Source organism: Mandrillus leucophaeus, unplaced genomic scaffold (assembly GCF_000951045.1).
Source record: "Mandrillus leucophaeus isolate KB7577 unplaced genomic scaffold, Mleu.le_1.0 Scaffold1047, whole genome shotgun sequence".
In the NCBI taxonomy this organism is placed as follows: domain Eukaryota; kingdom Metazoa; phylum Chordata; class Mammalia; order Primates; family Cercopithecidae; genus Mandrillus; species Mandrillus leucophaeus.
Genome location: NW_012098621.1, coordinates 460,396 through 477,427, shown reverse-complemented (window position 1 = coordinate 477,427; position 17,032 = coordinate 460,396). Strand labels below are relative to the sequence as shown.

Genomic DNA, 17,032 nt, shown 5'->3' with positions numbered 1-17,032 from the left:
AATGGTTGAACTAATTTATACTCCCACCAACAGTGTAAAAGTGTTCCTATTTCTCCACATCCTCTCCAGCATCTGTTGTTTCCTGACTTTTTAATGATTGCCATTCTAACTGGTGTGAGATGGTATCTCATTGTGGTTTTGATTTGCATTTCTCTAATAACCAGTAATGATGAACATTTTTTTCATGTGTCTGTTGGCTGCATAGATGTCTTTTTTTGAGAAGTATCTGTTCATATCCTTTCCGTGCTTTTTGATGGGGTGTCTTTTTCTTGTAAATTTGTTTAAGTTCTTTGTAGATTCTGGATATTAGCCCTTTGTCAGATGGGTAGATTGCAAAAATTTTCTCCCATTCTGTAGGTTGCCTGTTCACTCTGAGGGTAGTTTCTTTTGCCATGCAGATGCTCTTTAGTTTAATTAGACCCCGTTTGTCTATTTCGACTTTTGTTGCCATTGCTTTTGGTGTTTCAGTCATGAAGTCCTTGCCCATGCCTATGGATGACACCTTAATTTTTATCACATACATAAAGTCTACACTTTTATTTTTTCCTCCTCACACATTTTATATTTTTGATGTCATACTTTGTCTTTTGATAATTTGCATTCCTTAAAAATTGTAGCTTTAGTTCTTTTAACAGTTTAACCTTTTTATTAGAAATATAATTAATTGGCCGCGCGCAGTGGCTCACGCCTGTAATCCCAGCACTTTGGGAGGCTGAAGTGGGTGGATCACAAGGTCAGGAGTTTGAGATGAGCCTGGCCAATATGGTGAAACCCTGTCTCTACTAAAAATACAAAAATTAGCTGGACGTGGTAACACGTGCCTGTAGTCCCAACTACTCTGGAGGTTGAGGCAGGAGAATTGCATGAACCCAGGAGGTGGAGGTTGCAGTGAGCTGAGATCACACCATTGCATTCCAGCCTGAGCGATGGAGTGAGACTTCATCTTAAAAAAAAAAAAAAGAAATATAATTAATTTACCCAACCCCATTGTACTACTAGAGTACTTTGGATTTGACAATGTACAGTCGTATATCACTTTACAATGGGGATACGCTCTGAGAAATGCATTATTAGGTGATTTTGTCGTTGTATGAACATCACTGAGTGTATTACACAAACCTAGATGGTATAATCTACTATGAACCTAGTCTATATGGTATACTCTTTTGCTCCTAGGCTACAAACCTGTATGGCATGTTACTGTGTGGAATACTATAGGCAGTTTGTGACACGATGGTAAGTAATTGTGTATCTAAACATATCTAAATATATAAAATATGCAGTAAAATTGTGTAGGGTACTTATTATGAATGAAGCTTCCAGGACCGGAAGTTGCACTGGGTTAGTCAGTGAGTGAGTAGTGAGTGAAAGTAAGGGCTTAGAACATTACTGTACACTTTTATATGACTAATGGAGGAGTACCTTTGTTCACACCAGCATCACCACAAACACAAGTAATGCCTTGTGTTACAGTATCATAATGGACGTCACCATCACTAGGCAATATGAGTTTTTCAGCTCCATTATAATTTTATGGGACCACCGTTGATGTCATTATGTAGCACATGACTATACTCTCATATGTCTTCATGTTACTAATAGTGTCTTCTTCCTTCAGCATGAAAAACTCCCTTTAGCACATTTTTTAAGAGAGGTCTCATGGTGGCAAATGCTTTAACTTTTTGTTTAAGAAAGTCTTTATCACCCCCTTTTTTTAAAGGACTGAATTGCTGAGTATAGTATTCTTGGTTGATGGGCTTTTTTTTTTTTTTTTTTTCCTTTTAGGATGTTGAAGGTATCATCTCACTCCCTTCTGACCTGCAAGGTTGCTGTTGAGAAATCCACTGATAGTCTTATGAGAAGGTTCTTTTGTATGTGATGATTTGCTTTCACTTTACTGCTCTCAACACTCTGTGTTTTAACTTTTTATAATTTTATTATGATTGTCTTGGCATAGGTTTCTTTGGATTCATCTTATTTCGTATTGTTTGGGCTTCCTGCCTCTGGTTTTCTATCTTCTTACCCAGGCTGGGGAAGTTTTCTGCCATTATTTCTTTGGATATGTTTTCTATCCCTTTCTCTTCTCCTTCTGGCATGCCAATAATGCATAAGCTGTTTTACTTGATGGTGCCCCATAAATTGCTTAAGCTATGTTCACTTTTTCTTCTTTTTCTTTTTTCTCCTCAGATAGGATAATTTCCAGTAACCTGTCTCAAGTTAACCAATCTATTCTTCTAGTGAATCTTATCTACTCTTAAACCTCTCTCTTGAATTTTTCAGTTCCGCGATAGTACTCTTCAGATATATGATTTTCAATTGATAATTTTATAATTTCTCTTCGTTGAAGTTCTTAGTTCTTGCATTGCTCTGTTGATCCTGGTGAGCATCTTTTTGACCATTATTTTAAATTTTCTGTCAGGTACATCACATATCTCCACTTCACTTTGGTTAGTTTCTAGAAATTTACCATATTCGTTTCTTTGGAATATATTTCCTTGTTTCTTCATTTTCCATGACTCTCTATGTTGGTTTCTGTGTATTAGAGAAGACAACTACCTCTCCCAGTCTTGTCAGACTTGTCTTTGTAGGAGAAAGGTCTCACTAATCTGTCTGGCCAAAGATTTTAAGGTGCCTTTCAAATCTTTGTGTTCATCCAGACTGTTGTCTCTGTTTAGGGTTGCACTGTGGAGCTTAAGATGTGCCGTATTCTGTCAGTACCTCAAGACAAGGAAGTTAGGAGCCAGATTCTCTTAGATGTAGCTGGAAAGATTGGGATGTTGGCTGTGTGTTTCAATTCATTCCATCTTCATGGTGAAGCTGAATGTGGGTATCTATTTCCCACTCTTTCTATGCTAAGCCAGGTAGAGGATCTGTGGCAAATGTCTGAATTCATGTTTAGGCTGTGCTCTTAGATCCTGGGGAGATAGCTGCTGGACGTGGACCCATTGTATGGCCCTTGGATCTAGGGCCACTCAGGAATGCAAAGTCCCATCAACTCCTAGAGCTAGTTTGTTAACAAGACAGTACCTTGGGTGGAAGTTATAGAAGTTGTGGCACTTGATGTGTAATCAGACTTTCTTCACGTAGAATGGGGGAGGCCTAGATTTATCACAGGGGTAAGCCAAAGGAAAGGATCTTGAAGTGTCAAGCTCTGGTTTTGGCTGCTGCAGAGCTGTTGTTTGTTTGCCCTGTTAGTTCCCCAGTGCAAGTCCATTAGAAGCCAGCTTTTCAAATGACCACTTGAAGTATGTTGTAAGCCCTTTCTGGAGAGAAGATGGAAGCTACATGTTCTCACCCCTTTTTGACACTTTTCCAAGGGGAGGTAGCCCTTAGAAGTGTTTGCACACTTGTTCAAGACCACCCCTTTGTTCTGTGATCTAAGGAGACTCACATATGCCTACCACCTTCTGCTGTCAGAGCTAAGAGTAGTTAAGGGAGGGACTATTTAGGGAGGTGCTGTAAAAGTTGGAGCACTTGATATGTGGCATAAACCCCATCTGAGGAGAAACAGCTGTTTTTAAAGCCCCTTCTCTGCGCTGCTCCTAGGGGATGACGTCCCTGAAATGCCTACATGCCCATATAAAACTGGCACTTTTTTCTGTGGTGCAGATAGACTCACATATACTTTGTTCCCTCTGGTTTCAGAGATAGGAAGTTTAGGACACAGTTTCGTTGAGTGGGAGCTGTAAAATTGTGAGTGCTCAATATACAGTCAGACTCTCTTCCATGAGAGATTAATAAACCTGGAGTTATCTCTGGCATGAGCCAGGGGAGAAGACTCAAGAAGTGCCAGTCCACTTCCTTAGGCTGTCAGCCAAGCTATATTTGTCTGCCTCTTTAACTCCTTGAAGCAAGTTCGTTAGAAGACAAGCAGCCATGTAGCCACTAGAAGAGTGTGTTATAGATTCCTTCCAGGCAGAAAGAAGGGGCTGCATATTTTAGGCCCCTTCTCCGCACTGCTCTTGGGGGATGAAGCCCCAGAAGTACTGGAGTGCCCATAGCAAACCATGACATTTTTATCATGGTCTAGAGAGAGTCTTATGTGTTTAATCCTCTTTGCTCTCAGAGCCAATGAATTAAGAACCATACTTTGGGAAGCCTTAGAGTTAGGGTTCTATATGTGATTACAAATTCTCTTCTCCATAGAAAGAAGCTTGATATTGGGGAGTCCTTTCCGGATAGTATGGAGCAGTGTCTAAGGCAGGGTCCTGTGCCTCAGCTTTTCCTTCCCATCTGATGTGGAAATTTTCTCAGTCGCCCGGTGGGTAGGAGTCTCTCAGCTGGTCCCTGACTTTCTCTCAGATGGAGCTAATCCATGAAGAGATGTTTATTTGGTGCTTTTGTGGGTGGAGGGAGAGTCAGGAGCTTCCTGTTCTGCCATGTTGCTGACATCACCACCTCTTACCTCATGCTTTTTAATGATTATTGTTGGAGTGATAAATCTTTCTCTGTCCTTTCACTTTTAATCTGTACATGTCTTTATATTTAAAGTATGGGTTTTCAAATATCATTTGTTCTCACTTATAAGTTGAAGCTGAGCTGTGAGGACTCAAAAGCATGAGAATGATATAATGGACTTTGGGAACTCGGGGAAGGGTGGCAGTGGGGTGAGGGACAAAAGACTGCTTATTGGGTACAGTGTGTAGTGCTCAGATGATGGGGGCACCAAAATCTCAGAAATCAGCACTAACGAACTCATCCATATAACCAAAATACCACCTGTACCCCCAAAAACTATTGAAATAAAAACTAAAATGAAATATGGGTTTTGTGTAAACATCTTATAGTTGGGTCTTTTTTTTTTTTTTTTAATCAATTCTGACAATCTCTGTCTTTTAATTGATATATTTAGAACATTGATGTTTAAGGTGACTATTGATAGAGTTGGATTAATATTTAGTTAGTTTGTTTTCCGTTACTATAACTAAATACCTGAGACTGGGTAGTTTATAAAGAACAGGGATTTATTTCTTAGAGTGCTGTTCGCTAGGAAGTACAATGTAGAGGTGGCACATCTGGTAAAGGCCTTCTTGCTGGTGGGGACTCTCTGCAGAGTTCTGAGGTGGCAGAAGACATTACATGGCAAGGGGGTTGAGTGTGTTAACTCTTTCTTCTCTTATAAAGCCACTAATGCCCCACCCTCATGATCTCATTTAATCCTAATTACCTTTCCAAGGTCCCACCTCTCAAATACCATAGTCGGATTTCCCACCCTCTTAATACTGTTACAGTAGGGATTAAGATTGAATATGAGCTTTAGGCGCAGGGGGGCAAACATTCAAGCCATAGCATGTGCCGTATTTGTTACTATTTTTATTTGTTGCTCTTGTTCTTTGTTCCTGTTTTTGTCTTTGGTGCTTTTTCTGCCTTTTATGGTTTTGAGCAGTTTTTTTGATTCCATTTTCTCTCCTCACTTAGCATATCAGTTATATGCCTTTTTAAAAACTTTTTTTAAAGTGGTTGCCCTAGAGTTTGCATATACATTTACAACTATTCTAAGTCCATTTTAAAATAACACTGTACCAGTTCACAGGTAGTGTAAGTACCTCGTAATGACAGAATATTCCTAATTTCTCCTTGTCCTTAGGTCTTTCATCTCATGCATTTCACTTATACATAAGCATAATTAAGCGTGTATATACCTATGCGTATGTAATTGAATACATTGTTTCTATTAATATTTTAGACAAATGGTTATCTGTTAGATCAGTTAAGAATAAGAAAAATTAAAGTTTTTATCTTTCAGGTCTTTTTGTCTAATGCTCTACTTTTCTCTATACAGATCTGAGTTTCTGACCTATGTCATTTTCCTTTAGTCTGAAGAACTTCTTTTAACATTCCTTGCAAGGCAGGTCTACTGATAATAAATTTCTTCAATCTTTGTCTGAGAAAGTCTTTATTTCTCTTTTACTTTGAAAGGATAATTTTTCAGGGTACAAAATTCTGTGTTGGGATTTTTTCTCTTTTAGCACTTTAAATATTTCACTTCACTGTCTTCTTGCATGCATGGTTTCTGAGGAGATGTCAGATGTACTTCTTATGTTTGGTTCTCTATAGCAGGATTCCCAACCATGGCCTGTTAGGAACCGGGCTGCACAGCAGGAGGTCAGCAGCAGGCAAGTAATGGAAGCTATGTCTCTATAGCTGCTCCCCATTGCTCGCAGTACCACCTGAGCTCCGCCTCCTGTCTGATCAGTGGCAGCATGAGACTCTTATAGGAGCGTGAACCCTATGGTGAACTGTGCATGCAAGGGATCTACATTGTGTGCTCCTTATGAGAATCTAATGCCTGATGATCCGTCACTGTCTCCCGTCATCCCCAGATGGGACTGTCTAGTTGCAGGAAAATAAGGTCAGGGCTCCCACTGATTCTACATTAGGGTGAGTTGTATAATTATTTCATTATATATTACAATTGATGGTGGCATCAGCCCATCTGGGGCAGCTGCTGAGGGCATGCCAACTGCAGTGTGTGCGGCCAGGGCTGTACGTTCCATGGAACTGGCAGGGGCCAGGAACAGGTGAGAGCCGTGCCCGCTACCAAGTTGGCTCCCCATACACCAGGGTGAAGCTGCAACCACCCAGCCATGGCTCTGGACCTGGGCCTCACTGCACTCTTGGGGGCCCAGGAAGCCCCCCTTCCCCCGAAGGCTCGAAAGTACCTTCTGCTGCTCCCTGGCCTCTCCCCACTCCTGGCTCTCACTCCAGTTTTGAAGCAAAGTTGAAGCCAAGCCTGAGCACTCTTGTGACCTGGCTAGGGGTGCCACCCCACTGCCTTGGCTCCCTCTGAAACTGTGGGTGCTGACAAACTCAGGGAGGGGGGATGTCAGGGGGCTGAAGGTAGCTCAGCATGGGCCCACAGACCTCCCTCAGCCTGAACAGCCTGGGCACCATGGACAGCATGTTGATGGTGGCGGGAGGCAGACAGATTCATTCCTAGGCAGGAAGGGATGGGTCCCTGGTGAAGCCCCACCTTCAAGCCAGGGATAGCCTGAAGCCTGACGGCCAGGCTGCCAGTTCTGGGTAGAGTCCACAACCTGAAGTGAGAACTTAGGGTGCTTTTTCCAGGTCCACCCGTGGACCAGTCAGCATGCACTTCTCTCTTCTGAGCCCATGAAAATCCCAGACTGAGCCAGATGCACACACTCATCAGGTCAACCTGCCTGCAGAAAGGAGCTACCCACTACAGGTCTCCTCTCTGCTGAGTGCTGGACACTTGTCAGTACAACCTGCCTGCGGAAAAGAGCTACCCACTTCGGGTCTCCTGAGAGCTGTTCTGTCACTCAGGGAAGCTCCTCTCCACTTGCTCACCCTCCAGTTGTCTGCGTACCTCATGCTTCCTGGACATGAGACAAGAATGCAGGACCTGTTGAATGTTGGGACTGAAAGAGCTTTAACACAGACGGAACTGAAACACGTCCCCCACTCGCCATACTGTGAGTGACCAGAAGGAGTGAAGAGCTGCAGCCCTTCTGGTGCCCAAACACTGGGCTCCCTGAGCCAGGGCTGTGACATGCTTTAACACCCTCTTTGGGGCTCTGCAGTTCCTGGTGTCTCTGAGCTTTTGGGCACCATCACGTTCCCTTTGTTCAGACGCTGGTGCCTGCAGTAGAAGCCGCTTACGGTACATCTGGTCCAGCTGCAGCCTCACGTGGAACCTGTACCTGGAGCTGCCTGGTCCGTCACAGCTGGCCCACCTGGCTGTGCACAGTGGCTGGACACCACGCTCATTCACTGACACACCTGTGGCCGCCCCATGCCTGGCTTGCCATTGGCAGACATGAGATCTGGGCCGGTGGTAGTGTGAGTTGAGTGCAGCCTGCTGGGCTGAATGGGTGGAACAAGCCCAGCAGATGTGAGTAAAACTCATGCAGAGGCGCCTCCAGCCACAGGGGTTTCCGGCTGGCAAAGCGACATCCTAAGGATCCTGTGACATGATGTGATAATAGAAATAAAGTGCACAACAAATGTAATGCTCTTGAATCATCCCTAAACCATCTCCACTTTGGTCTGTGGAAAAATTGTCTTCCACAAAACCAGCCTCTGGTGCCAGAAAGGCTGCGGACCACTGCTCTATAGGTAAGCTGTTTTTCTTCCTCTGGCTTCTTTTATGATTTTTTTAATCTTTGATTTTCTGAAGTTTGAATGGAATGTGCTTGGGTGTAGGGTTTTTGGGGGCATTTATTTTGTTGGTGTTCTCTGAGCACCCTGGATTTCTAATTTACTGTCTGACAATATTTCAATGAAATGTTTCACAATATTGCTTCACCTATTGCTTCCGTCCCTTTCTCTCTTTATTGTTATTCTTTTATTCCCACCACATGAATGTCATACCTTTTGTAGTTGTCCCATGGTTCTTGGATATTCCATTCTTTTTTGTTTTGGAAGTTTTAATTGGCATATCTTCAAGCTCAGAGATTCTTTCTTCAGATATGTCCAGCCTGCTAATAAGCCCATTAAAGGCATTCTTTATCTTTGTTAGAGTGTTTTTGATCTCTAGTATTTCTTTTTGATTGTTTATTAGAATTTCTGTGTCTTTACTTACATTATCCATCTGTTCTTTCATATTGTCTACTCTTTCCGTTAGATCTCTTAGCATATTAATCATAGTTGTTTTAAATTCGTAGTTTGATTATTTCAGTGTCCCTGCCATATGTAGATCCGATTTTGATGCTTATTCTGTCTCTTCAAATTGTGTTTTCTGCCTTTTAGTATGCCTTTCGATTTTTTTGTTGAAAGGTAGGCATGATGTACTAGGAACAAGGAATATTGTGGTTAATATGCCTTTAGTATTGCAGTGATAAGGTGTTGGGGAATGGAAAGCATTCTATAGTCCTGTGATTAGGTCTCAGCCTTTTAGTGAGCTTGTGTCCCTGGGCTGTGAACTTCACAAATGCTTCTCAGTTTTTCGCTTATTCACCCCCTTGGGTGGTACCAGATGACTGGAAGGGGTTGGAGGTGGGTAATGCCCTTCTTCTAGGTAGATAAGGCTCTAGTAAAATAGTTCCTTTTTAAGGACAGGCCTTGTTAAGAACAGGAAGTTCTGGTGTATTTCTAAATGGTTCCTTTTCCTTCTCTCTGCCAGAAGCAGGAGTGGATTTTACTCCCATCTTCACTGTGAGTTGCTGGTAGAGCTCTCAGTGGTAAAACTCGCAGGAAATGTAGGGGTTTCCCTGTGACGGGGTCCTTCTTGATTTTTCCACTGTGAACCATTAGCAATTTGCTAATTATAGTTCAAATGTTCTTGCCTGTTTTTCTTACTTAAAAGTCTATGCTCATGAATTTCTGCTCAGCCAAGTTGTGATTCTCTGTATCTGGCTGACCGTCTTCAATTCTGGGGCAGTAATTTGTCCTCTGATCTCATTTCTCTGATGGGTCTAAGAAGTTACTGCTTTTTTTGTTTAGCTTTTTACTTGTTAGATTGAAGTAGTGACTTCTAAGCTCCTTGTATGTTAGACTGGAAACCAAAAGAATTCACAACTATTTTCTCCTGTGTTTTCTTTCTTTATAGTTTTACATTTTACATTTAGGTATCGAATTAATTTTGGATTAATTTTTATATTACATGTGAGGTATGGTCAAGATTCATTTTTTCTTCTTGCATAAAGATACTTAGTTACTCCAGTACCATTTGTTGAACAGATTGTCTTTTCCCCATTGAATTGCCTTTTTATTTTTATAAAAAATCACTTGACCTTCTATGTGTGGGACAACTTTTGGATTCTGTTCTGTTCCAGTGTTCTATCTGCTTAACCTTTTTCCAGTACCATACTGATTTGATTACTGTAGCTTTGTTGTATGTCATGTGAGACCTCCAAGCTTGTTTTTTGGTTTGGCTCTTCTATTTCCTTTGCTTCTCTGTATAAATCATAGAATCACCTTGTCACTTTATTTTTTAAAAAATCATGCTGGGATTTTGCTTGTAATTGCATTTAACTGCAGAACAGTTTGGGAAGATTTGACATCTTGAAAATACAGTTTATTCCATCTCTCAGTTTGGTTGTCATGATTTCCTCTATCAGAGTTTTGTAGTTTTGCATACAGATTCTTGCATATATTTTGTAAGACTTATACCCAGATATTCCATATATTCCATATGTTGACTTGTGTCCTGCAACCTTGTCACTCTCATTTACTAGTTCTAGTTGGTTTTAAGTAGAATATTTGGGATTTTCTATGTAATCACATTGTCTGCAAATTTAAACAGTTTTATTTTTTTTCAGTCTGTATGTTATTTATTTATTTTCCTTGCCTTATTTCATAGTGGCTAGAACCTCTAGCATGATTTTGATTAATAGTGATAAGAGAAAATCTTCTTGCCTTTTTCTGATCTTTGTAGGAGATGAGGAAACATTCAGTCTTTTATCATTAGGTATGTTAAATGTAGGATTATTGTAAATATCCTTTATCAAGTTGAAGAAATTATCTTCCGTTCATAATTTTTGAGGATTTTGTCACAAATGATTGTTGAGTTTTGTGAAATGTGTTTTCTGTATCTGTTGAAGCAATTGTATGCTCTTTCTTCGTTAGCTTATTGACATGGCAAATTACACTGATTAATTTTTGAGTGTTAACTGCACCTTGCATTCCTGGGATAATCCTCACTTGGCTATAATCTATTGTCCTTTTATATATTATTGGATTTGATTCACTTGTATTTTGTTGAGGGTTTTCACATCCATATTAGAGGTACTAGTCTATAGGTTTCTTATAATATGTCTTTGCCTAGTTTAGTATGACAATCCAATTATCATGACAATTAGTGTGATAATTCTGAGTTCATTAAATGAGTTGGGAAGTGTTTACTCTTCTATATTATTGAAAAATTTGTGTTGCATTGACATTATTTGTTTCTCAAATATTTGGTTGAATTCACTATGAAGCCATCTCAGCCTGCTGATTTCTGTGTTGGAAGGTTTTTAAATATTTTATTTTGAAAACAAAGGATTATGGAAGTTATCTGTTCCTTTTTAGATAAACTGCATATTTCAAAAAATTTGACTGTTTTGTTAAGTTATCAAATGTATGGCATAGAGTTATTCAGAGTATTTCCTTACTGTTAGTTCATTGTAGAATCTGTAGTTATGTCCCCTCTTTCATTCTTGATATTGGTAACTTGTGTCTCCTCTTTTTTTTTTTTTTTGTTTGGTCAGTCTGGACAGAAGTTTATCCACTTTTATCAGCAATAGTTATTCTTAACGTACTCATGTTTCATATACCTTTTAATGAGCTTTAGTTTTATTTTATTTAAATATCCAAGAATAAGATATTTTCTATTGTTACCTCTTTTGCAGATTAAAAAAGTCAAGCTTGTATATATTAGGAAACTTACCTGTAATTCAACAGCTAGAATGACAGCTCTAGTATTCAAATCAAGTCTTGTTGACTCCAAAGCCTTTGCTTTTGACCATTCTGCTTTATTAACTCGTATTAGGACAAATAAAAATCAATAAGGCACATGAAGATAATCCCTTCCCTCATATTGTAACTGGAAGCAAGCTTTTCATTTTCATCATTGGAATGTAATAATTACTATTCTCTATCACTGCACCCTTTTCTGTAAACAGTGTGTAGTATACAACCTCTGTCATAAGGTCTCTGGAGATCTGTTTGCCCCTTCCAAAAGTTTAGACCACTCGATCAGAGCACCTACAAGGAGAGACAGAAAATTTGGGAACTTCTGGTTGCTACAAAATACTGGAGAACACAACTTAGATTTTTAGAACTTAGGAGCTTATGAGGCCTTCCAGTGACTAGATATGTGACGCAATTGTCCTGATGCCATCCATTCTTGGTTAACTGCAAATAAAAGTCTTTATGCCCTTCTCTTTAAAATGTAGGCATCTCTTTCCTTTCAAAGGTTAAGATTTGCCTTTTCTGTTTTTTTAAGACAAGATCTTGCTCTGTCACTCAGGCTGGAGTGTAGTGGCTCTAATATGGCTCACAACAGCCTTGACCTTCTGGGCTCAAGCGATCCTCCCGCCTCAGCCTTCTTAGTAGCTGGAACTACAGGTGCACACACCACCATGCCCAGCAAATTTTTAAATTTTTTTGTAGAGAAAAGGTTTCGCCATGTTGTCCAGGCAGGCCTCGAACTCCTGTGTTCAAGAAATCCTCTCACCTCGGCCTCCCAAATTGCTGGAATTACAGGTGTGAGCCACTGCACCCAGTCAAGATGATGCTTTTGAAAATAAAAGTTGACGTGGCTTGCTTATTCCCTCAGGTCTGACGGTAACTGCTGTAAAAGACTCAGGAGAATGGAATTTGGAGGCTGGGGCATTAGTTCTTGCAGATGCAGGCCTTTGCTGTATTGATGAGTTCAATAGCCTCAAAGAGCACGATAGGACCAGTATCCATGAAGCAATGGAGCAACAAACCATAAGTGTTGCTAAGGCTGGGTAAGAGTTTCTTTAAAATCTATGGGAATAATGGGATTATTTAATACTTGCTTGGGGAAAATGTGAACCTTGTTGAGCTGTAAGGTATGTTTGGTCCTCTTTGGGATGATCAGTTATCACCGTTCAAGACACACATTACAGTTTTTCCTTATTAGACCATACAAGTGTGTGAGGAAATAAAAATGAGCTATTGGGAAAAAGAAAAGGAAAAGTAAAGTATAAATGTGGTTGACTAAACTAATGGAAGGGATTTATGCAGAGCTTTCGATGCAGGATTGAACTCATTCTCTCTTTCATTCAATAACCATTGTGTGTGGTACTCTGGACATATTACTGTGTTAGGAATTTTGAAAAGTTCAAAAAGAAAAAAAAAAAAATCATAGTTTCCGGCATTCTCCTTATAAATCCTAATGGAAGGTTGATTACAGCATATGGAAAATGAAATAGTAAATAATGTAAGCATAAGATGAAATGTCTTTTGTGACTCAAAGAGGCTCAGGATTGAGCTGCGTAAGTCCCTGGCTACACATAAAGTAGAGGAAAAGAATAAGCCAGGTTCAGACAGAAATCTCACACAGGCACTGAAGTGGTTATGGGAAACTTACCTGGCTACAACGGCTGGCCAACAAACAGACTGCCAGGTCATTCAAGCAGTAACAGAGCTAAAACTGTTTCCATCTTAATGCTGCTATTATGGACGTGAAGCCAACTGATCAGACAGGTAGAGCTGCCAGCAGTGTCTTCAAATAGTCATGAGTACTTGGGAGCCAGGCAGACACTGGTATATAGAGATTCTATGAGATGTATTTGTATACTCTAACAAAAAAATTAATGAGGAGTGAGGTAGAGGGACGGGGGAGAGTAGGATATAGCCCACCAGAAAAGATACAAGAAAGAACTATCAGACCTATTCATTTGTTCGTTCACTAAATATATATACTCATTAAAAACCTGCTATGTTTCAGGCATTGTGCTAGATGCTAAGAAGTGCAAAGATGAATAGAACATTGTCCTTCAGGTCTTCACAATTTTATGAGAAAAAATAGATAAATCCACAATAGAAGTGTGATAAGAAAATATACTTTAATTATTGCTTCTAAACTCTTTGAAGAAATCAGAAGTGTAGTTTATTAAGTGTCTTCAGAGACACTTGTCTCATTATATGTCCATTTAATGAGCTTTTTGTGCTATCTGTAAGTATGTTGTAAGTTCCAAAATCAACATTCTATAGCTGATTCAGTTCAGTTATTGCACCAAAAGACTGGGCAGTTTGTCATAACCACAGCTACTTTGTGTACTTGAAAAATGCTTTTTCACTCTATGTGGTAAAGAACTGGTTTTGACTTTTTTTTACTCCATCAGAGACATATTGTTGTAAAATACAAGAAAAAAGAATTATTAAAATGTGAAATGAAAAAGCGGTGACATACAAATATTTCAGTAAATTAAATACTATATAAAAAGGGTTATACATTATAACCAAGTGGGTCTCATCCCAGAAATGAAAGGTTGGTGTAACATTTGATCAATCAGTGTATTAGACTAAAAAACAAAAAACATATCCCAATAGATGCAGAAAATGTGTCTGATGAAATTAAATACTCATTCATAATAAAAGTTCTCAGCAAACTAGAAGTTTCCGTCCCTGTTTAAATGCTGTCTATGAAAAACCTACATGAGGGTGGGCATAATGACTCACTCCTGTAATCCCAGCACTCTGGGAGGCCCAGGCAGGTGGATCACCTGAGGTCAGGAGTTTGAGACCAGCCTGGCCAACATGGTGAAACCCCCTCTCTACTAAAAATACAAAAATTACTTGGACATAGTGACATGTGCTTGTAATCCCAGCAACTCGGGAGGCTGAGGCAGGAGAATACCTTGAACCTGGGAGGAGGAGGTTGCAGTGAGCCAAGATCACACTCCACTGTGCTCCAGCCTGGGCGACAGGTGACCTCTGTCTAAAAAACAAAAAAACAAAACAAAACAAAAAACACCTGCATCTCATACTTCATGGTAAAGACAGTGTTTTCTACTAAATATTAGGAACAAATTAAAGATATCAGCTCTTCTCATTTCTGGTCAATATTATACTAGAAGTACGGTCAGTTTAAAGAAATAAAAGACATTCACACTAGAAAGGAAGAAGTTAAAACTGCCTGTATTGTATGTGGTATGATTGTCTACTTAGAAAAACAAAATAATTTAAGAAAAGCTACTAGAACTAATAAGTGAATCTTATAAGATCAATGTATAAAAATTAGTTTCTGTTTGCTAGCAGTGAACAAATGGAAATTGAAATAAAATATACATTTATAATAGCATCTCCAAACAGGAAGTATTTCAGGATAAATTTAGCAAAATCTATTCTAGATTTGTACATTAAAAACTGCAAAACATTAAGAAAATTAAAAAGGACTTAACTAAATGGAGAGATGTACCTAGTTTCATCTATCAGATTTAATATTGTTAAGATGCAAGTTCTCCCCAAAGTGATCTGTAGAATCACTGCATTAAAAAAATTTTTTTTTTAAGACACAGTCTCACTTTGTTGCCCATGGTAGAGTGCAGAAGCCCGATCATAGCTCACTGCAGCCTTGAACTCCTGGGCTCAAGCCCACCCCTGAGTAGCTGGGAATTACTGGGATGCACCACTATGCCTGGCTATTTTTTTTATATTATTATTTTCTGTAGAGGTGGGGTCTTGCTATGTTGCCCAGGCTGGTCTCAAACTCTTGGGTTCAAGTGATCCACCTGCCTCAGCCTTTCAGAGCACTGATTACAGGCATGAGCTACCATGCCCAGGACAGTGCAATGCTAATCAAAATCCCAAACACCACCTGTTCCCCAAAAACCTATTGAAATTAACAACAACAACAAAAATCCCATCAAGCTTTTTTGTAGAAATCAGCAGGCTGGTTTTAAAGTTTATATAGAAAAGCAAAGAATAGCCAAAGTGACTTTGAAACAGAACAAATTTGGAGGACTTACTTTGTTTTAAGATTTGCTATAAAGCTGTAATTATCAAAACATTGTGACATTGGATAGACTCTTCAATGGAAGAGAATAAAGGTCCAGAAATAGACCCACAGATAATGTCAATTGATTTTCAAGAATGATGTCGAACAATTCAACAGAGAAAGGATAGTTTTTGTTAAATTGTGCTGGAACACTTGAATATTCATATGTTTTCCCACCCCAAAAGACCTATACCCAAATGGTTTATAGCAGCTTTGTTCATATTCACCCAAAATTATATAAACAACCCAGAAGTTTATCGACTGATGAATGGATAGGTAAATCTTGATACACCCATACCATGGAATACTACTAGCAATATAAAGGAACAACTACTGATACACTCATGAATCAGCAACATGGATGAATCTTAAAAGCCTTACGTGAAGTGAAAGATGACAGGTACAAAAGGCTATATAGTTTATTATTCCATTTATATGAAATGCTACAGAAGGCTAAACTGTAAGGAGAAAAATCAGAAATTTCTGCTAGGGGGTTAGAGGAAGAAAATGACTATAGAAGGGCATTTTTTTAAGATAATTTTTACTCTATGTAAATTATACCACATGACCCTTAATCTTAAAAATTTAAAAACCCATATATTTTATTCAAGATGCAACAGACATGAATTCACTCTGTCCAGTTGCTATTAAAGTTTCCAAACACTTACTCTTCCCGTACTCATCTCTTCCCTGCTTGGTAACAGCATATGAGTGGCAAGTTCACAGCTGAAGCTTGGGGTCAGGATAGTAGACCTACATTTGGAAGGTTATATAAAGTAATAATAGTGCCTGGGGAGGCGATACCATTTATGATCCGTAAAATCCTTTTTTTAATTGGAGTGACATCTTCCAAAGGAAATAATTTGAAGGATAAACCTTCAGATCGGATTTTTTTTTTTTTTTTTTTTTGTCTATTGGAAAGGAGAAGACATGAAGCTGTAAAGCTAACAGGTGAGAGATTTGAGGTTTAATTATTTTGCTACTACTATTTGTAGTCAAGTTTTCATTATTTCTCCTTTAAACCGTCTGTCAAACATGTGATATAGAGTTATGTACCACATAACATTTTTGTCAGTGATAGACCACATATATGATGGTGGTCTCATGAGATTAGAATACCTTATTTTTACTGTGTTTAGATATGTTTAGATGCACAAATACACGCCTTTGTGTTACAGTCGCCTACAGTATTCAGTACAGTAACATGCTGTGTAGGCTTGTAGCCTCGGAGCAATAGGCTCTACCATATAGCCTAGGTGTATAGTAGGCTATACCCTCCAGGTTTGTCTAAGTACACTCTATGATACTTGCACCAGAACAGATCGCCTCATGATGCATTTCTCAGAACATAGCCTCGTGTTGAGCAACCTATGACTGTATATTGAAAGGAGTTTTGTCGGAGAAGCACTTTGAGTATTTTGACTTAATGTAGTTTCCTCAAGAGCTGCTTTTTTAGACCACCACACCATGGTAGGAATTGTTGTTGTGGTATTACTGTGTAAAAATTTGTATTATTACAGTTTCAATATAAGGTTCTTTCTGTTTTGTCTTAGCTACTATCTAGTATTTAATACCTCCTTGAACTATGGCATAGATCACAACCAGTATTTTAGCCTT

General features: G+C 39.2%; 1 protein-coding gene across 1 annotated transcript in view; it reads left to right on the top strand.

Annotated features, from left to right (window-relative positions):
* MCM9 (minichromosome maintenance complex component 9) overlaps positions 1-17,032 on the top strand; it is a 124,402-nt gene that overhangs the window by 73,804 nt on the left and 33,566 nt on the right. Inside the window, exon 8 of the mRNA XM_011980672.1 lies at positions 12,224-12,398. Coding sequence (XP_011836062.1) covers positions 12,224-12,398 — 175 coding nt within the window. The remainder of the gene's footprint in view (positions 1-12,223; positions 12,399-17,032) is intronic.